Source organism: Salvelinus alpinus, chromosome 32, assembly GCF_045679555.1.
Source record: "Salvelinus alpinus chromosome 32, SLU_Salpinus.1, whole genome shotgun sequence".
In the NCBI taxonomy this organism is placed as follows: domain Eukaryota; kingdom Metazoa; phylum Chordata; class Actinopteri; order Salmoniformes; family Salmonidae; genus Salvelinus; species Salvelinus alpinus.
The window spans coordinates 487,921-513,428 of NC_092117.1; the positions used below are offsets into that span (position 1 = coordinate 487,921).

The window sequence follows — 25,508 nt, forward strand, 5'->3', positions numbered from 1 at the left end:
GTTTCCAGCATAACATGTGAACCCTGTTACCCAGAGATAAAAGACTAGAACTGTTTCAGCAACTAAATGTTTTGGTGAAGCCTGAATTCAATTGCCACTTCCTGTTTCACACATCAAGCTTCCATTTCCCCTGTCACAAGGGATTTATGCATGATTTAATATGAATCCCTGTTACGGTCAATCGTTACTTTATTTGGAATTTAATATGGTTATTTTTTAACTTAACCTTTTGAGATAAGAAAATATTTGTATTTCTTTTAGTTAACATTTTGAATGTGTTCTTTATGACAGAATGTTAAAATGAGGTGAAGTTTAATTTATGAATATAAACTGGCAATAATCTAGTGGCCAATCTTTGTTGTAACAGGACCAACATGTTTCTGATAAGATTTCAGTTTGACTTGGATGCTTATTTGATGTGGTTGAGGTTGGCGTTTAATGTCATGAATCTTGCCCTGGTGGCAGTTCAGGAAAGTGGTCACTAGCTGGCACAGGCACAAAGTAATAAAATCCCATTTTAATTCAAACCTTAACCCCAACCACACTGCTAATCCTTTCCTTAAGTGGCGCTAGTGGTCTAAGACACTGCATCTCAGTGCAAGAGGTGTCACTACAGTCCCTGGATCGAATCCAGGCTGTATCACATCCGGCTGTGATTGGAAGTCCCATAGGGCGGTGCACAATTGGCCCAGCGTTGTAAGCGTTGTCTGGGTTTGGCCAGGGTAGGCCGTCATTGTAAATAAGAATTTGTTCTTAACTGACTTGTCTAGTTAATAAATAAACATAAAATTTACATTTTACATTTAAAAATTTAGACCATAAAACAAAATTAGTTTATGATGTAGCCAATTTTGACATTGCAGCAGGCATATCTAGAGGAAATCGCGCAGTTCTGCCTCCAGGGCAAGATTCATGACAAACGCCAACCTGCGAACGGAAGTTAGACCTGACAGAGGCAATGTAAAATCAATAATGAAACTGTTTTCACAATTAACATGCTTTTTCTTGTTTCAAGTATGTTTTATTATGAATTTACAATACATCCTTGTACACTTGTACAACTATGGAGCATATGTCCATATATAATTGTACAATTTGTTTTCCATTTAAAAGACATAAAACAAATGATCACATTGGTATTTTAACAGTGTTATTGTAAGAGTTTAAATGTTTAAACAGAGGATACATCTAAAACAATATAAAACAAGTGCAATATGTTCTGAGAATGTTACTTTAACGTCAACTCATAACGTCACACTATACCTTCATGGGAGTCTTGTGGAAAGACTGCATGTTGTTTTGGGTGTATTGAGTGACGTCTTCATCAACGTTTGCAGAATATTCCTGTAATATTTTCACCTCTGTGTTTGTGGGACCACTTAGTGCTGGAATGAGGTGTCTGTTTGTTCCCAATCAGAAATGATGGTCCTCACTATTATAGGAAGACGCATATGTGTGGTGTGTGTGTGTGTGTGTGTGTGTGTGTGTGTGTGTGTGTGTCTGTATGTGTCAATGTGTGTGAGTCCAGTGTTTGTGAGTCCAGTGTGTGTGTGTGTCCAGTGTGTGTGTGTGTGTGTGTCCAGTGTGTGTGTGTGTGTGTCCAGTGTGTGTGTGTGTGTATCCAGTGTGTATCCAGTGTGTGTCCTGTGTGTGTGTGTGTGTGTGTGTGTCTGTATGTGTCAATGTGTGTGAGTCCAGTGTTTGTGTGTCCAGTGTGTGAGTCCAGTGTGTATGTGTGTCCAGTGTGTGTGTGTGTCTAGTGTGTGTGTGTGTGTGTGTGCGTGATTGTGTCAATGTGTGTGAGTCCAATGTGTGTGTGTCAGTGTGTTCGTGAGTGTTTGTGTCAATGTGTGTGAGTCCAGTGTGTGTGTGTGTGTGTGTGTGTGTGTCAGGTTATTATTTCAGGGACACTGAGGAGTCAACATCATAAACCCTAAACCCTGGATAGAGGGGCTCAGTGAATGTGGAGGTGAATGTGTTCAGGTGGGTCAGTTTGTCAGAGGAGGCTCTATAGAAGGACAGAGTTCCGGCTGGCCAGTCCAGATACACTCCTACTCTGTGGGAGCTGGAGGAGGGGACGTCTATGGTAGTGAGATTATTATTGTGCCGGGCAGAGTAACAGTTGTCAGAGCAGAACAGACTCCAGGACTTGTCATTGTATCCAAGACAACAGTCCTTACCCCCTCCTCTCCTGTTGATTCCTTTATATGTCACTCCTATATCAGCCCCTCCCCCACTCCACTCTACCTCCCAGTAACAGCGCCCAGTCAGACCCTCTCTACACAGCACCTGTTCACAGCCCTCAAATCTCTCTGGGTGGTCAGGATATGGCTGCTCCTCTCTCCTACATGTCACCTTTCTGTTCTCCTCAGACAGAGAGAGGAGTCTGTTTACTGTGTTTAGGTCCATTGTCAGATCACAGACATCTGATGGATGAAACCAGACACAATATTAGAAATCATCATCATTCACATTAGAATGTTAACTCACTTTTCACTAATTAATTTAATGTAGATGTTTCTAGGTATCAAAAGGAGAAGTTAAGGTAACTTGAGACTTGTTGAATGATCATATGTTATACTGTATGGTAATATAAAACACACTTATTCCCATTAATTACACACACACACACAAACACACACACACACACACACACACACACACACACACACACACACACACACACACACACACACACACACACACACACACACACACACACACACACACACACACACACACACACCTGTATACATCATGAACACAAACAAACACTTCTAAAGTAGCACACACACACAAACACACACTCACCTGTACGCAAGCATGGACAAACACACACATACATCCACACACACACACACACACACACACACACACACACACACACACTGGACACACACACACACACCTGTATACATGAACACAAACACACATTTCTTATGTAACACGAACACGCCACACACACACACAGACACACACACACAGACACACACATTGTCAAAGCAACTCTTTGTAAACTTTGGTGTCCCTGATTTCTGCTTCTGTAGAACTACAGCTGCTATTTAATATGACAAAGTAAGTAATGATGGTGGTCTTTGACTTTGACTTAACTTGAGTTAAGACTTAATCTTAGTCATATTCTTCACAGCAGTCAACACTCACATTTTCTAAGCCCAGGTTTCATTGTGTTCTCTCCACCATGTTCCACACTGTAGCGGTAAGCAGAAGAACAGACAGTCATTGAGTGATACACGGGAACTCACACACACACACACACACACGCACACACACTGGACACACACACAGTCAGCATATAACTTTGTCCAGGTGGTGGAGTGATACACCTGAACTCTACACACATACACTGGAAACTGTGTCTCCAGTGTGTGTGTGTACAGTGTGTGTTCATTGTGTGTGTGTGTGTGTGTGTGTGTGTGTGTGTGTGTGTGTGTGTGTGTGTGTGTGTGTGTGTGTGTGTGTGTGTGTGTGTGTGTGTGTGTGTGTGTGTGTGTGTGTGTGTGTGTGTGTGTGTGTGTGTGTGTGCATTGTGTGTGTGTGCATTGTGTGTGTGTGTCCATTGTGTGTCCAGTGTATGTGTGTCCAGTGTGTATGTCCAGTGTGTGTCCAGTGTGTGTGTGTCCAGTGTGAGTGTGTGTGTCCAGTTTTTCCGGTGTGTGTTTGTGTGTCCAGCGTGTGTGTGTGTGTCTATGTCCACACACACTGGACACACACATACACACACTGGACACACACACACACACTGGACAGACACCCACACTGAACACACACACACACAGACACAGTAACATTTGTCCAAGTGGTGGTAAGAATGTTTGAATTCACTAGCCTGATAAGTCAAACATGTCTGATATGAACATAGACACAAACCCTCTACATACCTGAGTTTCTCCAGTCTGCAGTGTGGATCCTCCAGTCCAGCAGAGAGCAGCTTCACTCCTGAATCCTTCAGGTCATTGTTACTCAGATCCAGCTCTCTCAGGAGTGAGGGGTTTGACCTCAGAGCTGAGACCAGAGAAGCATAGCCTTCCTCTGTGACTCGACAGCCTGACAGCCTGCAAAGAGTCAAATCATTATTAAATCACACTGCTATTCTTTGGAGGTGAAAATAGTGGCAGTGTATTTTTTCAACATATTCAGAGATATCAGTGTCCTGAAACCATCCATATCTCTTCGTAAATGAATGTATCATCATAACAAATTATAAATTATCAATGTATTGCTGCAGATAGAAACATGTATTCCACAAATATTTGAGTAGACTGACCATACCAGTTTAAAAAGCAGTATCAGTCAAAAGACAGACAGTGAGGTATCAGATTTAGATTGTATTGAGTATAAAGTCCACACCATATCTATTTTGACAGTGAAGCTAACATTTTAAATGTGGCTCTATACTCCAACATTTTGGATTTCAGATCAAATGCTTCATATGAGGTGACAGTATATAATGTCACCTTTTATTTGAGGGTATTTTCATACAAATCTGTTTCAAATTTTTGAAAAAAAAGCACTTTATGTATTTAGTCCCCCTATTTGAAGAAGTTATAAGTATTCTGACCAATTCACTCATAGTGTATTAAAGTAGTCAAAAGTTTAGTATTAGGTCGTAAACGCGTTGGTTGCATTTGCAGTTTGCTTTGGTTGTGTTTTGGGTTGTGTTTTGCCCAAAAATAAAATGGTGGATGATGACTGGAATAATTATGTCGAAGGAAGTAGATAACATGTTTCTAAATATTACTAAATTTATCCTGATTATGCCATGATTAATTAAGAAAAATCATGAATGAATCATGAATTATAATGAGTGAGAAAGTTACAGAGGCCACAACAAAACATGCTAACCTTTCACCATTACCAATAACAGAGGCTACAACAAAACATGCTAACCTCTCACAAATTACCAATAACAGAGGGGGTATGATATTTGTGCCTCTCTAACTTTCTCATTTATCATCATTCACGATTCATTCATGATTATTCATAATCATGGTAACATCCACATGAATGTAGAAGCGTCCAGAAACATCTTCTATTCTTACTGACAATGCAAGTGAAGTGACTCAAAAATGACAGGATATTATTCACCATTCAGTTTCTATTAGGAAAAACATCTTAAACACAACCAAGACAAACTGCAAATGCATTCAACAAGTTAGTAGAATCACAAGCTTCATGTAATCACTGCAGGCATGGAATATGGGACCAAATACTAAACTTATGAGTATTTTAATACTCTATAAGTGAATATGTCCGATTAATTACAACTTTTTCAAATGGGAGAACTATATACATAAAGTGCTTTCCTTTCTTAACAGTAACAAATATATGTATGAAAATACCCTCAAATGAAAGGTGACATTCTGTACTGTTGCCTAATATGAAACATTATATCTCAAATCCAAAATGCTGGAGCATAACACCATAAGTAAAACTTTAAGCTTCACTGTCCAAACACATACGGTGTGGACTATGTGTCTCTGGTAAACACATGTGGATCTGGTGAACAGTTATGACTTGTTGACCAACTACAGGAATACTGACCTCAGAGTCTCCAGTTTACAGTGGGTATTCCCCAGTCCAGCAGAGAGCAGCTTCAATCCTGAATCCTTCAGGTCATTGTAACTCAGATCCAGCTCTCTCAGGTGTGAGGGATTTGACTTCAGAGCTGAGACCAGAGAATCACAGCCTTCCTCTGTGACTAGACAGCCTGACAGCCTGCAAAGAGTCAAATCATTATAAAATCGCACTGCTATTCTTTGGTGTTGAAAATAGTGGCAGTATATTTTTTCAACATATTCAGATATATCAGTGTTCTGAAACCTTCCATATCTATTCATAAATTAATGTAACATCATAAAAAATGACAAATGATCAATGTATTGCCTGCAGATAGAAACATGTATTGAACTAATATTTGAGTAGACTGACCAGACCAGTTTATAAAGCAGTACCAGTCAGAAGACAGACAGTGAGGTATCAGATTTAGATTGTATTGAGTATACAGTCCACACCTTATCTATTTTGACAGTGAAGCTAACATTTTAAATGTGGCTCTACATGCCAACATTTTTGATTTGAGATCAAATGTGTCATATGAGGTGACAGCACATAGTGTTACCTTTTATTTGAGGATATTTTAATAGATATCTGTTTCACGATTAAAAATGTAAACACTTCATGTTCCCAGTCTCCACTTTTCAAGAAGTCATAAGTATTCTGACCAATTAATTCATAGTGTATTAAAGTAGTCAAAAGTTTAGTATTTGGCCGTAAACCCGTTGGTTGCATTTGCAGTTTGTTTTGGTTGTGTTTTGAGTTGTGTTTTGCCCAATAATAAAATGGTGGATGATGACTGGAGTAATTTTCTGTCTAAGAGAGTAGATAACATGTTTCTAAACAATAATAAATTAATCCTGATGATGCCATAATTAGGAAAAATTATGAATGAATCATGAATATTAATGATGAGAAAGTTACAGAGTCCTCAACAAAACATGCTAACCTCTCACAAATTACCAATAACAGAGGAGGTATGGTCTTTGTGCCTCTGTAACTTTCTCATTTATCATCATTATTCACGATTCATTCATTATTACTCATAATCATGGTAGCATAGACAGTAATGTAGAAGTGTTCAGAAACATCTTCTATTCTTACTGACAATACAAGTGAAGTGACTCCAAAATGACAGGACATTATTCACCATTCAGTTTCTATAAGGAAAAACATCCAAAACACAACCAAGACAAACTGCAAATATATTCAACAAGTTAGTAGAATCACAAGCTTGATGTAATCACTGCAGGGATGGAATATGGGACCAAATACTAAACTTATTAATATTTTAATGCGATATAAGTGAATATGTCCGATTAATTACAACTTTTTCAAATGTGAGAACTACATACATAAAGTGCTTCCCTTTCTTAACAGTAATACAGCTATGTATGAAAATACCCTCAAATAAAAGGTGACATTCTGTACTGTTGCCTAATATGAAACATTATATCTCAAATCCAAAATGCTGGAGCATAGCACCAAATGTAAAACTGTAAGCTTCACAATACAAACCCATATGGTGTGGATTATTTTTTCCTGGTAAACACATGTGGATCTGGTGAACAGTTATGACTTGTTGACCACCTACAGGAATACTGACCTCATAGTCTTCAGTTTACAGTGGGGATTCTCCAGTCCAGCAGAGAGCAGCTTCACTCCTGAATCCTTCAGGTCATTGTTACTCAGGTCCAGCTCTCTCAGGAGTGAGGGGTTTGACTTCAGAGCTGAGACCAGAGAAGCACAGACTTCCTCTGTGACTCGACAGCCTGACAGCCTGCAAAGAGTCAAATCATTATAAAATCACACTGCTATTCTTTGGTGTTGAAAATAGCAGCAGTATATATTTTAGACATTTTCAGATATATCATTGTCCTGAAACCTTCCAAATCTATTCGTAAATTAATGTATCATCATAAAAAATGACAAATGATCAAAGAATTGCCTGCAGATAGAAACATGTACAGTACAAATATTTGAGTAGACTGACCAGACCAGTTTATAAAGCAGTATCAGTCAAAAGACAGAAAGTGAGGTATCAGATTTAGATTGTATTTGGTATACAGTCCACACCATATCTATTTTGACAGTGAAGCTAACATTATACATGTGGCTCTATATGCCAACATTTTTGATTTGAGATCAAATGTGTCATATGAGGTGACATATGTTTCACGATTAAATGATTACAAATGTAAACACTTCATGTTCCCAGCCTACACTTTTCAAGAAGTAATAAGTATTCTGACCGATTCACTTATAGTGCATTAAAGTAGTCAAAAGTTTAGTATTTGGTCGTAAACTCGTTGGTTGCAATTGCAGATTGTGTTGGTTGTGTTTTGGGTTATGTTTAGCCCAATAATAAAATGGTGGATGACGACTGGAGTAATTTTCTGTCTAAGAGAGTAGATAACATGTCTCTAAACAATAATAAATTATTCCTGATGAAGCCATGATTAAGAAAAATCATGAATGAATCATGAATATTAATGAGTGAGAAAGTTACAGAGGCTACAACAAAACATGCTAACCCCTCACCACTACCAATAACAGAGGCTACAACAAAACATACTAACCTCTCACCATTACCAATAACAGAGGCTACAACAAAACATACTAACCTCTCACCATTACCAATAACACAGGCTACAACAAACATACTAACCTCTCACCATTACCAATAACAGAGGCTACAACAAAACATACTAACCTCTCACCATTACCAATAACAGAGGCTACAAAAAAACATGCTAACCTCTCACCATTACCAATAACAGAGGCTACAACAAAACATGCTAACCTCTCACCATTACCAATAAAAGAGGGGGTATGATCTTTGTTCTTCTGTTGCTTTCTCATTTATCATTATTCACAATGCATTCATGATTATTCATAATCATGGTACATCCACATGAATGTAGAAGCGTCCAGAAACATCTTCTATTCTTACTGACAATACAAGTGAAGTGACTCTAAAATGACAGGACATTATTCACCATTCAGTTTCTATTAGGAAAAACATCTAAAACACAACCAAGACCAACTGCAAATGCATCCAACATGTTTGTAGAATCACAAGCTTCATGTAATCACTGCAGGCATGGAATATGGGACCAAACACTAAACTTATGACCTCTTTAATACACTATAAGTGAATATGTCCGATTAATTACGACTTAATCAAATGGGAGAACTACATGCATAAAGTGCTTTCCTTTCTTAACAGTAAAACAGCTTTGTATGAAAATACCCTCAAATAAAAGGTGACATTCTGTACTGTCGCCTAAAATGAAACATTCTTTCTCAAATCCAAAATGGTGGAGCATAGCACCAAATTTAAAACTGTAAGCTTCACTGTGCAAACCGACATGGTTTGGACTATGTGTGCCTGGTAAACACATGTGAATCTGGTGAACAGTTATGACTTGTTGACCACCTACAGGAATACTGACCTCAGAGTCTCCAGTTTACAGTGGGGATTCTCCAGTACAGCAGAGAACAGCTTCAATCCTGAGTCTTTCAGGTCATTGTTACTCAGATCCAGCTCTCTCAGGTGTGAGGGGTTTGACCTCAGAGCTGAAACCAGAGAAGCACAGCCTTCCTCTGTGACTAGACAGCCTGACAGCCTGTAAAGATTCAAATCAATATAAAATAACAATGCTTTTCTTTGGTGGTAAAAATAGTGGCAGTAAATTTGTTCAACATGTTCAGATATATCAGTGTCCTGAAACATGCCATATCTATTCATAAATTAATGTATCATCATTAAAAATGACAAATGATCAAAGTATTGTCTGCAGATAGAAACATTGTAGTACAAATATTTGAGTAGACTGACCAGACCAGTTTATAAAGCAGTATCAGTCAAAAGACAGACCGTGAGGTATCAGATTTAGATTGAATTGAGTATACAGTCCACACCATATCTATTTTGACAGTGAAGCAAACATTTTAAATGTGGCTCTGTACTCCAACATTTTGGATTTGAGATCAAATGTTTCAAATGACGTGACAGTATATAATGTCAATATTTATTTGAGGTTATTTGAATACATATATGTTTCACAATTATTAAAAATTAAAACAGTTTATGTTTCCAGTCTCCCCATTTGAAGAAGTCATAAGTATTCTGAACAATTCACTCAAAGTGTATTAAGGTAGTCAGAAGTTTAGTATTTGGTCGTAAAGTCATTGGTTAAATTTGCAGTTTGTTTTGGTTGTATTTTCGTTTGTGCTTGCCCAAAATTAAATGGTGGATAATGACTGGAGTAATTTTCTGTCTAAGAGAGTAGATAACATGTTTCTAAACAATAATAAATTAATCCTGATAATGGCATGATTAAGAAAAATCGTGAATTAATCATGAATAATAATGAGTGAGAGGCCACACCAAAGCATGCTAACCTCTCACCATTACCAATAACAGAGGCTACAATAAAACATGCTGACCTCTCACCATTACCAATAACAGAGGCTACAACAAAACATGCTAACCTCTCACCATTACCAATAACAGAGGCTACAACAAAACATGGTAACCTCTCACCATTACCAATAACAGAGGCTACAACAAAACATGCTAACCTCTCACCATTACCAATAACAGAGGCTAAAAAAAAGGTCCGAGCTCCACAATGCAGATCCTAGCTCCAAAATGCAGATCCTAGCTCCAAAATGCAGGTCATAGCTCCAACATGCAGGTCCTCGCTCCATCATGCAGGACAAAGCTTCAACATGCAGGGCCTAGCTCCAGAATGCAGGTCCTAGCTCCACAATGCAGATCTTAGCTCCAAAATTCAGATCCTAGCTCCAACATGCAGGTCCTAGCTCCAACATGAAGGTCCTAGCTCCAAAATGCAGTTCATAACTCCAACATGCAGGTCCTAGCTCCAACATGCAGGACATAGCTCCAACATGCAGGTCCTAGCTCCAAAAAGCAGGTCCTAGCTCCAACATGCAGGTCCTAGCTCCAACATGCAGGACATAGCTCCAACATGCAGGTCCTAGCTCCAAAATGCAGGTTCTAGCTCTAAAATGCAGGTACGAGCTCCAACATGCAGGTCCTAGCTCCAAAATGCAGGTCCTAGCTCCAACCTGCAGGTCCTAGCTCCAAAATGCAGGTCCTAGCTCCAACATGCAGGTCCTAGCTCCAACATGCAGGTCCTAGCTCCAACATGCAGGTCCTACCTCCAACATGCAGGACATAGCTCCAACATGCAGGTCCTAGCTCCACAATGCAGGTCCTACCTCCAACATGCAGGTCCGAGCTCCAACATGCAGGTCCTAACTCTAAAACACAAGTACGAGCTCCAACATGCAGGTCTTGGCTCCAACATGCAGGACATAGCTCCAACATGCAGGACATAGCTCCAACATGCAGGTCTTAGCTCCAACATGCAGGTCCTAGCTCCAACATGCAGGTCTTAGCTCCAACATGCAGGTCCTAGCTCCAAAATGCAGGTCCTAGTTGAGCTTGTGAGCTGGTTCTGCTCTGTTTTTGAATTGTTTAGTTTTTTTGTGGAAAACTGAGTGTTTCCAGCATAACATGTGAACCCTGTTACCCAGAGATAAAAGACTAGAACTGTTTCAGCAACTAAATGTTTTGGTGAAGCCTGAATTCAATTGCCACTTCCTGTTTCACACATCAAGCTTCCATTTCCCCTGTCACAAGGGATTTATGCATGATTTAATATGAATCCCTGTTACGGTCAATCGTTACTTTATTTGGAATTTAATATGGTTATTTTTTAACTTAACCTTTTGAGATAAGAAAATATTTGTATTTCTTTTAGTTAACATTTTGAATGTGTTCTTTATGACAGAATGTTAAAATGAGGTGAAGTTTAATTTATGAATATAAACTGGCAATAATCTAGTGGCCAATCTTTGTTGTAACAGGACCAACATGTTTCTGATAAGATTTCAGTTTGACTTGGATGCTTATTTGATGTGGTTGAGGTTGGCGTTTAATGTCATGAATCTTGCCCTGGTGGCAGTTCAGGAAAGTGGTCACTAGCTGGCACAGGCACAAAGTAATAAAATCCCATTTTAATTCAAACCTTAACCCCAACCACACTGCTAATCCTTTCCTTAAGTGGCGCTAGTGGTCTAAGACACTGCATCTCAGTGCAAGAGGTGTCACTACAGTCCCTGGATCGAATCCAGGCTGTATCACATCCGGCTGTGATTGGAAGTCCCATAGGGCGGTGCACAATTGGCCCAGCGTTGTAAGCGTTGTCTGGGTTTGGCCAGGGTAGGCCGTCATTGTAAATAAGAATTTGTTCTTAACTGACTTGTCTAGTTAATAAATAAACATAAAATTTACATTTTACATTTAAAAATTTAGACCATAAAACAAAATTAGTTTATGATGTAGCCAATTTTGACATTGCAGCAGGCATATCTAGAGGAAATCGCGCAGTTCTGCCTCCAGGGCAAGATTCATGACAAACGCCAACCTGCGAACGGAAGTTAGACCTGACAGAGGCAATGTAAAATCAATAATGAAACTGTTTTCACAATTAACATGCTTTTTCTTGTTTCAAGTATGTTTTATTATGAATTTACAATACATCCTTGTACACTTGTACAACTATGGAGCATATGTCCATATATAATTGTACAATTTGTTTTCCATTTAAAAGACATAAAACAAATGATCACATTGGTATTTTAACAGTGTTATTGTAAGAGTTTAAATGTTTAAACAGAGGATACATCTAAAACAATATAAAACAAGTGCAATATGTTCTGAGAATGTTACTTTAACGTCAACTCATAACGTCACACTATACCTTCATGGGAGTCTTGTGGAAAGACTGCATGTTGTTTTGGGTGTATTGAGTGACGTCTTCATCAACGTTTGCAGAATATTCCTGTAATATTTTCACCTCTGTGTTTGTGGGACCACTTAGTGCTGGAATGAGGTGTCTGTTTGTTCCCAATCAGAAATGATGGTCCTCACTATTATAGGAAGACGCATATGTGTGGTGTGTGTGTGTGTGTGTGTGTGTGTGTGTGTGTGTGTGTGTGTGTCTGTATGTGTCAATGTGTGTGAGTCCAGTGTTTGTGAGTCCAGTGTGTGTGTGTGTCCAGTGTGTGTGTGTGTGTGTGTCCAGTGTGTGTGTGTGTGTGTCCAGTGTGTGTGTGTGTGTATCCAGTGTGTATCCAGTGTGTGTCCTGTGTGTGTGTGTGTGTGTGTGTGTCTGTATGTGTCAATGTGTGTGAGTCCAGTGTTTGTGTGTCCAGTGTGTGAGTCCAGTGTGTGTGTGTGTCCAGTGTGTGTGTGTGTCTAGTGTGTGTGTGTGTGTGTGTGCGTGATTGTGTCAATGTGTGTGAGTCCAATGTGTGTGTGTCAGTGTGTTCGTGAGTGTTTGTGTCAATGTGTGTGAGTCCAGTGTGTGTGTGTGTGTGTGTGTGTGTGTCAGGTTATTATTTCAGGGACACTGAGGAGTCAACATCATAAACCCTAAACCCTGGATAGAGGGGCTCAGTGAATGTGGAGGTGAATGTGTTCAGGTGGGTCAGTTTGTCAGAGGAGGCTCTATAGAAGGACAGAGTTCCGGCTGGCCAGTCCAGATACACTCCTACTCTGTGGGAGCTGGAGGAGGGGACGTCTATGGTAGTGAGATTATTATTGTGCCGGGCAGAGTAACAGTTGTCAGAGCAGAACAGACTCCAGGACTTGTCATTGTATCCAAGACAACAGTCCTTACCCCCTCCTCTCCTGTTGATTCCTTTATATGTCACTCCTATATCAGCCCCTCCCCCACTCCACTCTACCTCCCAGTAACAGCGCCCAGTCAGACCCTCTCTACACAACACCTGTTCACAGCCCTCAAATCTCTCTGGGTGGTCAGGATATGGCTGCTCCTCTCTCCTACATGTCACCTTTCTGTTCTCCTCAGACAGAGAGAGGAGTCTGTTTACTGTGTTTAGGTCCAGTGTGAGATCACAGACATCTGATGGATGAAACCAGACACAATATTAGAAATCATCATCATTCACATTAGAATGTTAACTCACTTTTCACTAATTAATTTAATGTAGATGTTTCTAGGTATCAAAAGGAGAAGTTAAGGTAACTTGAGACTTGTTGAATGATCATATGTTATACTGTATGGTAATATAAAACACACTTATTCCCATTAATTACACACACACACACAAACACACACACACACACACACACACACACACACACACACACACACACACACACACACACACACACACACACACACACACACACACACACACACACACACACACACACACACACACACACACACACACCTGTATACATCATGAACACAAACAAACACTTCTAAAGTAGCACACACACACAAACACACACTCACCTGTACGCAAGCATGGACAAACACACACATACATCCACACACACACACACACACACACACACACACACACACACACACACTGGACACACACACACACACCTGTATACATGAACACAAACACACATTTCTTATGTAACACGAACACGCCACACACACACACAGACACACACACACAGACACACACATTGTCAAAGCAACTCTTTGTAAACTTTGGTGTCCCTGATTTCTGCTTCTGTAGAACTACAGCTGCTATTTAATATGACAAAGTAAGTAATGATGGTGGTCTTTGACTTTGACTTAACTTGAGTTAAGACTTATTCTTAGTCATATTCTTCACAGCAGTCAACACTCACATTTTCTAAGCCCAGGTTTCATTGTGTTCTCTCCACCATGTTCCACACTGTAGCGGTAAGCAGAAGAACAGACAGTCATTGAGTGATACACGGGAACTCACACACACACACACACACACGCACACACACTGGACACACACACAGTCAGCATATAACTTTGTCCAGGTGGTGGAGTGATACACCTGAACTCTACACACATACACTGGAAACTGTGTCTCCAGTGTGTGTGTGTACAGTGTGTGTTCATTGTGTGTGTGTGTGTGTGTGTGTGTGTGTGTGTGTGTGTGTGTGTGTGTGTGTGTGTGTGTGTGTGTGTGTGTGTGTGTGTGTGTGTGTGTGTGTGTGTGTGTGTGTGTGTGTGTGCATTGTGTGTGTGTGCATTGTGTGTGTGTGTCCATTGTGTGTCCAGTGTATGTGTGTCCAGTGTGTATGTCCAGTGTGTGTCCAGTGTGTGTGTGTCCAGTGTGAGTGTGTGTGTCCAGTTTTTCCGGTGTGTGTTTGTGTGTCCAGCGTGTGTGTGTGTGTCTATGTCCACACACACTGGACACACACATACACACACTGGACACACACACACACACTGGACAGACACCCACACTGAACACACACACACACAGACACAGTAACATTTGTCCAAGTGGTGGTAAGAATGTTTGAATTCACTAGCCTGATAAGTCAAACATGTCTGATATGAACATAGACACAAACCCTCTACATACCTGAGTTTCTCCAGTCTGCAGTGTGGATCCTCCAGTCCAGCAGAGAGCAGCTTCACTCCTGAATCCTTCAGGTCATTGTTACTCAGATCCAGCTCTCTCAGGAGTGAGGGGTTTGACCTCAGAGCTGAGACCAGAGAAGCATAGCCTTCCTCTGTGACTCGACAGCCTGACAGCCTGCAAAGAGTCAAATCATTATTAAATCACACTGCTATTCTTTGGAGGTGAAAATAGTGGCAGTGTATTTTTTCAACATATTCAGAGATATCAGTGTCCTGAAACCATCCATATCTCTTCGTAAATGAATGTATCATCATAACAAATTATAAATTATCAATGTATTGCTGCAGATAGAAACATGTATTCCACAAATATTTGAGTAGACTGACCATACCAGTTTAAAAAGCAGTATCAGTCAAAAGACAGACAGTGAGGTATCAGATTTAGATTGTATTGAGTATAAAGTCCACACCATATCTATTTTGACAGTGAAGCTAACATTTTAAATGTGGCTCTATACTCCAACATTTTGGATTTCAGATCAAATGCTTCATATGAGGTGACAGTATATAATGTCACCTTTTATTTGAGGGTATTTTCATACAAATCTGTTTCAAATTTTTGAAAAAAAAGCACTTTATGTATTTAGTCCCCCTATTTGAAGAAGTTATAAGTATTCTGACCAATTCACTCATAGTGTATTAAAGTAGTCAAAAGTTTAGTATTAGGTCGTAAACGCGTTGGTTGCATTTGCAGTTTGCTTTGGTTGTGTTTTGGGTTGTGTTTTGCCCAAAAATAAAATGGTGGATGATGACTGGAATAATTATGTCGAAGGAAGTAGATAACATGTTTCTAAATATTACTAAATTTATCCTGATTATGCCATGATTAATTAAGAAAAATCATGAATGAATCATGAATTATAATGAGTGAGAAAGTTACAGAGGCCACAACAAAACATGCTAACCTTTCACCATTACCAATAACAGAGGCTACAACAAAACATGCTAACCTCTCACAAATTACCAATAACAGAGGGGGTATGATATTTGTGCCTCTGTAACTTTCTCATTTATCATCATTCACGATTCATTCATGATTATTCATAATCATGGTAACATCCACATGAATGTAGAAGCGTCCAGAAACATCTTCTATTCTTACTGACAATGCAAGTGAAGTGACTCAAAAATGACAGGATATTATTCACCATTCAGTTTCTATTAGGAAAAACATCTTAAACACAACCAAGACAAACTGCAAATGCATTCAACAAGTTAGTAGAATCACAAGCTTCATGTAATCACTGCAGGCATGGAATATGGGACCAAATACTAAACTTATGAGTATTTTAATACTCTATAAGTGAATATGTCCGATTAATTACAACTTTTTCAAATGGGAGAACTACATACATAAAGTGCTTTCCTTTCTTAACAGTAATACATCTATGTATGAAAATACCCTCAAATGAAAGGTGACATTCTGTACTGTTGCCTAATATGAAACATTATATCTCAAATCCAAAATGCTGGAGCATAACACCATAAGTAAAACTTTAAGCTTCACTGTCCAAACACATACGGTGTGGACTATGTGTCTCTGGTAAACACATGTGGATCTGGTGAACAGTTATGACTTGTTGACCAACTACAGGAATACTGACCTCAGAGTCTCCAGTTTACAGTGGGTATTCCCCAGTCCAGCAGAGAGCAGCTTCAATCCTGAATCCTTCAGGTCATTGTAACTCAGATCCAGCTCTCTCAGGTGTGAGGGATTTGACTTCAGAGCTGAGACCAGAGAATCACAGCCTTCCTCTGTGACTAGACAGCCTGACAGCCTGCAAAGAGTCAAATCATTATAAAATCGCACTGCTATTCTTTGGTGTTGAAAATAGTGGCAGTATATTTTTTCAACATATTCAGATATATCAGTGTTCTGAAACCTTCCATATCTATTCATAAATTAATGTAACATCATAAAAAATGACAAATGATCAATGTATTGCCTGCAGATAGAAACATGTATTGAACTAATATTTGAGTAGACTGACCAGACCAGTTTATAAAGCAGTACCAGTCAGAAGACAGACAGTGAGGTATCAGATTTAGATTGTATTGAGTATACAGTCCACACCTTATCTATTTTGACAGTGAAGCTAACATTTTAAATGTGGCTCTACATGCCAACATTTTTGATTTGAGATCAAATGTGTCATATGAGGTGACAGCACATAGTGTTACCTTTTATTTGAGGATATTTTAATAGATATCTGTTTCACGATTAAAAATGTAAACACTTCATGTTCCCAGTCTCCACTTTTCAAGAAGTCATAAGTATTCTGACCAATTAATTCATAGTGTATTAAAGTAGTCAAAAGTTTAGTATTTGGCCGTAAACCCGTTGGTTGCATTTGCAGTTTGTTTTGGTTGTGTTTTGAGTTGTGTTTTGCCCAATAATAAAATGGTGGATGATGACTGGAGTAATTTTCTGTCTAAGAGAGTAGATAACATGTTTCTAAACAATAATAAATTAATCCTGATGATGCCATAATTAGGAAAAATTATGAATGAATCATGAATATTAATGATGAGAAAGTTACAGAGTCCTCAACAAAACATGCTAACCTCTCACAAATTACCAATAACAGAGGAGGTATGGTCTTTGTGCCTCTGTAACTTTCTCATTTATCATCATTATTCACGATTCATTCATTATTACTCATAATCATGGTAGCATAGACATTAATGTAGAAGTGTTCAGAAACATCTTCTATTCTTACTGACAATACAAGTGAAGTGACTCCAAAATGACAGGACATTATTCACCATTCAGTTTCTATAAGGAAAAACATCCAAAACACAACCAAGACAAACTGCAAATATATTCAACAAGTTAGTAGAATCACAAGCTTGATGTAATCACTGCAGGGATGGAATATGGGACCAAATACTAAACTTATTAATATTTTAATGCGATATAAGTGAATATGTCCGATTAATTACAACTTTTTCAAATGTGAGAACTACATACATAAAGTGCTTCCCTTTCTTAACAGTAATACAGCTATGTATGAAAATACCCTCAAATAAAAGGTGACATTCTGTACTGTTGCCTAATATGAAACATTATATCTCAAATCCAAAATGCTGGAGCATAGCACCAAATGTAAAACTGTAAGCTTCACAATACAAACCCATATGGTGTGGATTATTTTTTCCTGGTAAACACATGTGGATCTGGTGAACAGTTATGACTTGTTGACCACCTACAGGAATACTGACCTCATAGTCTTCAGTTTACAGTGGGGATTCTCCAGTCCAGCAGAGAGCAGCTTCACTCCTGAATCCTTCAGGTCATTGTTACTCAGGTCCAGCTCTCTCAGGAGTGAGGGGTTTGACTTCAGAGCTGAGACCAGAGAAGCACAGACTTCCTCTGTGACTCGACAGCCTGACAGCCTGCAAAGAGTCAAATCATTATAAAATCACACTGCTATTCTTTGGTGTTGAAAATAGCAGCAGTATATATTTTAGACATTTTCAGATATATCATTGTCCTGAAACCTTCCAAATCTATTCGTAAATTAATGTATCATCATAAAAAATGACAAATGATCAAAGAATTGCCTGCAGATAGAAACATGTACAGTACAAATATTTGAGTAGACTGACCAGACCAGTTTATAAAGCAGTATCAGTCAAAAGACAGAAAGTGAGGTATCAGATTTAGATTGTATTTGGTATACAGTCCACACCATATCTATTTTGACAGTGAAGCTAACATTATACATGTGGCTCTATATGCCAACATTTTTGATTTGAGATCAAATGTGTCATATGAGGTGACATATGTTTCACGATTAAATGATTACAAATGTAAACACTTCATGTTCCCAGCCTACACTTTTCAAGAAGTAATAAGTATTCTGACCAATTAACTCATAGTGTATTAAAGTAGTCAAAAGTTTAGTATTTGGTCGTAAACTCGTTGGTTGCAATTGCAGATTGTTTTGGTTGTGTTTTGGGTTATGTTTAGCCCAATAATAAAATGGTGGATGACGACTGGAGTAATTTTCTGAATAAGAAAGTAGATAACATGTTTCTGAACAATAATAAATTATTCCTGATGAAGCCATGATTAAGAAAAATCATGAATGAATCATGAATATTAATGAGTGAGAAAGTTACAGAGGCTACAACAAAACATGCTAACCCCTCACCACTACCAATAACAGAGGCTACAACAAAACATACTAACCTCTCACCATTACCAATAACAGAGGCTACAACAAAACATACTAACCTCTCACCATTACCAATAACACAGGCTACAACAAACATACTAACCTCTCACCATTACCAATAACAGAGGCTACAACAAAACATACTAACCTCTCACCATTACCAATAACAGAGGCTACAAAAAAACATGCTAACCTCTCACCATTACCAATAACAGAGGCTACAACAAAACATGCTAACCTCTCACCATTACCAATAAAAGAGGGGGTATGATCTTTGTTCTTCTGTTGCTTTCTCATTTATCATTATTCACAATGCATTCATGATTATTCATAATCATGGTACATCCACATGAATGTAGAAGCGTCCAGAAACATCTTCTATTCTTACTGACAATACAAGTGAAGTGACTCTAAAATGACAGGACATTATTCACCATTCAGTTTCTATTAGGAAAAACATCTAAAACACAACCAAGACCAACTGCAAATGCATTCAACATGTTTGTAGAATCACAAGCTTCATGTAATCACTGCAGGCATGGAATATGGGACCAAACACTAAACTTATGACCTCTTTAATACACTATAAGTGAATATGTCCGATTAATTACGACTTAATCAAATGGGAGAACTACATGCATAAAGTGCTTTCCTTTCTTAACAGTAAAACAGCTTTGTATGAAAATACCCTCAAATAAAAGGTGACATTCTGTACTGTCGCCTAAAATGAAACATTCTTTCTCAAATCCAAAATGGTGGAGCATAGCACCAAATTTAAAACTGTAAGCTTCACTGTGCAAACCGACATGGTTTGGACTATGTGTGCCTGGTAAACACATGTGAATCTGGTGAACAGTTATGACTTGTTGACCACCTACAGGAATACTGACCTCAGAGTCTCCAGTTTACAGTGGGGATTCTCCAGTACAGCAGAGAACAGCTTCAATCCTGAGTCTTTCAGGTCATTGTTACTCAGATCCAGCTCTCTCAGGTGTGAGGGGTTTGACCTCAGAGCTGAAACCAGAGAAGCACAGCCTTCCTCTGTGACTAGACAGCCTGACAGCCTGTAAAGATTCAAATCAATATAAAATAACAATGCTTTTCTTTGGTGGTAAAAATAGTGGCAGTAAATTTGTTCAACATGTTCAGATATATCAGTGTCCTGAAACATGCCATATCTATTCATAAATTAATGTATCATCATTAAAAATGACAAATGATCAAAGTATTGTCTGCAGATAGAAACATTGTAGTACAAATATTTGAGTAGACTGACCAGACCAGTTTATAAAGCAGTATCAGTCAAAAGACAGACCGTGAGGTATCAGATTTAGATTGAATTGAGTATACAGTCCACACCATATCTATTTTGACAGTGAAGCAAACATTTTAAATGTGGCTCTGTACTCCAACATTTTGGATTTGAGATCAAATGTTTCAAATGACGTGACAGTATATAATGTCAATATTTATTTGAGGTTATTTGAATACATATATGTTTCACAATTATTAAAAATTAAAACAGTTTATGTTTCCAGTCTCCCCATTTGAAGAAGTCATAAGTATTCTGAACAATTCACTCAAAGTGTATTAAGGTAGTCAGAAGTTTAGTATTTGGTCGTAAAGTCATTGGTTAAATTTGCAGTTTGTTTTGGTTGTATTTTCGTTTGTGCTTGCCCAAAATTAAATGGTGGATAATGACTGGAGTAATTTTCTGTCTAAGAGAGTAGATAACATGTTTCTAAACAATAATAAATTAATCCTGATAATGGCATGATTAAGAAAAATCGTGAATTAATCATGAATAATAATGAGTGAGAGGCCACACCAAAGCATGCTAACCTCTCACCATTACCAATAACAGAGGCTACAATAAAACATGCTGACCTCTCACCATTACCAATAACAGAGGCTACAACAAAACATGCTAACCTCTCACCATTACCAATAACAGAGGCTACAACAAAACATGGTAACCTCTCACCATTACCAATAACAGAGGCTACAACAAAACATGCTAACCTCTCACCATTACCAATAACAGAGGCTAAAAAAAACATGCTAACCTCTCATCTTTACCAATAACAGAGGCTACAACAAAATATGCTAACCTCTCGCCATTTCCAATAACAGAGGCTACAACAAAACATGCTAATCTCTCACCATTACCAATAACAGAATCTACAACAAAACATGCTAACCTCTCACCTTTACCAATAACAGAGGGTACAACAAAACATGCTAACCTCTCACCATTACCAATAACAGAGGCTACAACAAAACATGCTAACCTCTCACCATTACCAATAACAGAGGCTACAACAAAACATGCTAACCTCTCACCATTACCAATAACAGAGGCTACAACAAAACATTCTTACCTCTCACCATTACCAATAACAGTGGAAACAACAAAACATGCTAACCTCTCACCATTACCAATAACAGAGGAGGTATAATATTTGTGCCTCTGTAACTTTCTCATTCATTCATCATTCACGATTCATTAATGATTATTCATAATCATTGTAATATCCACATGAATGTAGAAATGTCCAGAAACATCTTCTATTCTTACTGACAATACAAGAGAAGTGACTCCAAAATGACAGGATATTTTTCACCATTCAGTTTCTATTAGGAAAAACACCCAAAACAAAACCAAGACCAACTGCATATGAATTCAACAAGTTTGTAGAATTCCAAGCTTGATGTAATCACTGCAGGCATGGAATATGGGACCAAATACTGAACTTATGAGTATTTTAATACTCTGTAAGTGAATATGTCGGAATAATTATGACTTTTCAAATGTTTAGAACTAGATACAGAACGTGCTTTCCTTTCTTAACAGTTACACAGCTATGTATGAAAATAACACTCAATTAAAAGGTGACATTATGTACTGTTGCCTAATATGAAACATTCTATCTCAAATGCAAAATGCTGGAGCATAGCACGAAATGTAAAACTGTAAGCTTCACAATACAAACACATATGGTGTGGACTATGTGTGCCTGGTAAACACATGTGGATCTGGTAAACAGGTATCACTTGTTGACCAACTACAGGAATACTGACCTCAGAGTCTCCAGTTTACAGTGGGTATTCCCCAGTCCAGCAGAGAGCAGCTTCAATTCTGAATCCTTCAGGTCATTTTTGCTCAGATCCAGCTCTCTCAGGTGTGAGGGATTTGACTTCAGAGCTGAGACCAGAGAAGCACAGCCTTCCTCTGTGACTAGACAGCCTGACAGCCTGCAAAGAGTCAAATCATTATAAAATCACACTGCTATTCTTTGGTGGTAAAAATATTGGCAGTATATTCTTTCAACATATTAAGATATATCAGTGTCCTGAAACCTTCCATATCTATTTGTAAATTAATGTATCATCATTAAAAATGACAAGTGATCAAAGTATTGCCTGCAGATAGAAACATGTATAGTACAAATAGTTGAGAGACTGACCAGACCAGTTAAAAAGCAGTATGGGTCAAAAGACAGACAGTGAGGTATCAGAATTAGATTGTATTGAGTTTACAGTCTACACCATATCTATTTTGAAAGTGAAGCTAACATTTCAAATGTGGCTCTATACACCAACATTTTGGATTTGAGATCAAATGTTTCATATGAGGTGAGAGTATGTAATGTCACCTTTTATTTGAGGGTATTTTATTACATATCTGTTTCACGATTAAAAATGAAAACAATTTATGTTTCCAGTCTCCCCATTTGAAGAAGTCGTAAGTATTCTGAACAATTCACTCATAGTGTATTAAAGTAGTGAAAAAATTAGTGTTTTCTCGTAAACTCGTTGGTTGCATTTGCAGTTTGTTTTGGTTGTGTTTTGAGTTGTGTTTTGCCCAAAAATAAAATGGTGGATGATGAGTGGAGTAATTTTCTGTCTAAGAGAGTAGATAACATGTTTCTAAACAATAATAAATTAATCCTGATGATGCCATGATAAAGAAAAATCATAAATGAATCATGAATAACAATGAGTGAGAAAGGAAGAGAGGCCACAACAAAGCATGCTAACCTCTCACCATTACCAATAACAGAGAATACAACAAAACATGCTAACCTCTCATCATTAACAATAACAGAGGATACAACAAAACATGCTGACCCCTCACCATTACCAATAACAGAGGCTACAACAAAACATGCTAATCTCAAACCATTACCAATAACAGAGGTTTCAACAAAACATGCTAACCTCTCACCATTACCAATAACATAGGCTACAACAAAACATGCTAACCTCTCACCATTACCAATAACAGAGGCTACAACAAAACATGCTAACTTCTCACCATTACCAATAACAGAGGCTACAACAAAACATACTAACCTCTCACCATTACCAATAACAGAGGATACAACACAACATGCTAACCTCTCACCATTACCAATAACAGATGCTACAACAAAACATGCTAACCTCTCACCATTACCAATAACAGAGGCTACAACAAAACATGCTAACCTCTCACCATTACCAATAACAGAGGCTACAACAAAACATGCTAACCTCTCACCATTACCAATAACAGAGGCTACAACAAAACATGCTAACCTCTCACCATTACCAATAACAGATGCTACAACAAAACATGCTAACCTCTCACCATTACCAATAACAGAGGCTACAACAAAACATGCTAACCTCTCACCATTACCAATAACAGAGGCTACAACAAAACATGCTAACCTCTCACCATTACCAATAACAGAGGCTACAACAAAACATGCTAACCTCTCACCATTACCAATAACAGAGGCTACAACAAAACATGCTAACCTCTCACCATTACCAATAACAGATGCTACAACAAAACATGCTAACCTCTCACCATTACCAATAACAGAGGCTACAACAAAACATGCTAACCTCTCACCATTACCAATAACAGAGGCTACAACAAAACATGCTAACCTCTCACCATTACCAATAACAGAGGGGGTATGATCGTTGTGCCTCTGTAACTTTCTCATTCACCATCATTCATGATTCATTCATGATTATTCATAATCATGGTAGTATCCACATGAATGTAGAAGTGTTCAGAAACATCTTCTATTCTTACTGACAATACAAGTGACTCCAAAATGACAGGACATTATTCACCATTCAGTTTCTATTAGGAAAAACATAATCTAAAACACAACCAAGACAAACTGCAAATGCATTCAACAAGTTAGTAGAATCACAAGCTTGATGTAATCACTGCAGGCATGGAATATGGGACCAACTACTAAACTCATGACTACTTTAATACACTATAAGTGAATTTGTCTTTTTCAAATGGGTGAACTACATACAGAAAGTGCTTCCCTTTCTTAACAGTAATACAGCTATGTATGAAAATACCCTCAAATAAAACATTCTGTACTGTTGCCTAATATGAAACATTCTATCTCAAATCCAAAATGCTGGAGAATATCACCAAATGTAACACTGTAAGCTTCATTGTCCAAACACATGTTGTGGACTATGTGTGTCTGGTAAACACATGTGGATCTGGTGAACAGTTATCACTTGTTGACCAACTACAGGAATACTGACCTCAGAGTCTCCAGTTTACAGTGGGGATTACCCAGTCCAGCAGAGAGCAGCTTCAATCCTGAATCCTTCAGGTCATTGTTACTCAGATCCAGCTCTCTTAGGTGTGAGGGATTTGACCTCAGAGCAGAGAGCAGAGAATCACAGCCTTCCTCTGTGACTAGACAGCATGACAGCCTGCAAAGTCAAATCATATTAAAATCACAATGCTATTCTTTGGAGGTGAAAATACTGGCAGAATATTTTTTCAACATATTCAGATATATCAGTATCCTGGAACCTTCCATATCTATTCGTAAATTAATGTATCATCATTAAAAATGACACATGATCAAAGTATTGCCTGCATATAGAAACATGTATAGTACAAATATTTAGTAGACTGACCAGACCCGTTTAAAAAGCAGTATCAGTTAGAAGACAGACAGTGAGGTATCAGATTTAGATTGAATTGTGTATACAGTCCACAGCATATCTATTTTGACAGTGAAGCAAACATTTCAAATGTGGCTCTATACTCCAACATTTTGGATTTCAGATCAAATTTTTCATGTGAGGTGACAGTTTATAATGTCACTTTTTATTTGAGGGTAATTTAATACATACAGTTGAAGTCAGAAGTTTACATACACCTTAGCCAAATACAGTTAACTTCTCTGGGATAGGTGGGACAGTAGCGTCCCACTTGGCC

General features: G+C 38.2%; 1 protein-coding gene across 8 annotated transcripts in view; it reads right to left on the bottom strand.

The window, feature by feature from the left end:
* Positions 1 to 999: 999 nt before the first annotated feature.
* LOC139562713 (NLR family CARD domain-containing protein 3-like) overlaps positions 1,000 to 25,508 on the bottom strand; it is a 287,993-nt gene continuing 263,484 nt past the window's right edge. For all 8 annotated transcript variants that reach the window (XM_071380663.1, XM_071380666.1, XM_071380665.1 and 5 more), the window contains 11 exons: positions 24,821 to 24,994; positions 22,331 to 22,504; positions 20,140 to 20,313; positions 18,291 to 18,464; positions 16,673 to 16,846; positions 9,030 to 9,203; positions 7,181 to 7,354; positions 5,563 to 5,736; positions 3,900 to 4,073; positions 3,163 to 3,209; positions 1,000 to 2,426 (listed from right to left, as the gene is read on the bottom strand). In XM_071380663.1, the coding sequence (XP_071236764.1) occupies positions 1,897 to 2,426; positions 3,163 to 3,209; positions 3,900 to 4,073; positions 5,563 to 5,736; positions 7,181 to 7,354; positions 9,030 to 9,203; positions 16,673 to 16,846; positions 18,291 to 18,464; positions 20,140 to 20,313; positions 22,331 to 22,504; positions 24,821 to 24,994 (2,143 nt within the window). In that variant the 3' untranslated portion in view covers positions 1,000 to 1,896. The remainder of the gene's footprint in view (positions 2,427 to 3,162; positions 3,210 to 3,899; positions 4,074 to 5,562; positions 5,737 to 7,180; positions 7,355 to 9,029; positions 9,204 to 16,672; positions 16,847 to 18,290; positions 18,465 to 20,139; positions 20,314 to 22,330; positions 22,505 to 24,820; positions 24,995 to 25,508) is intronic.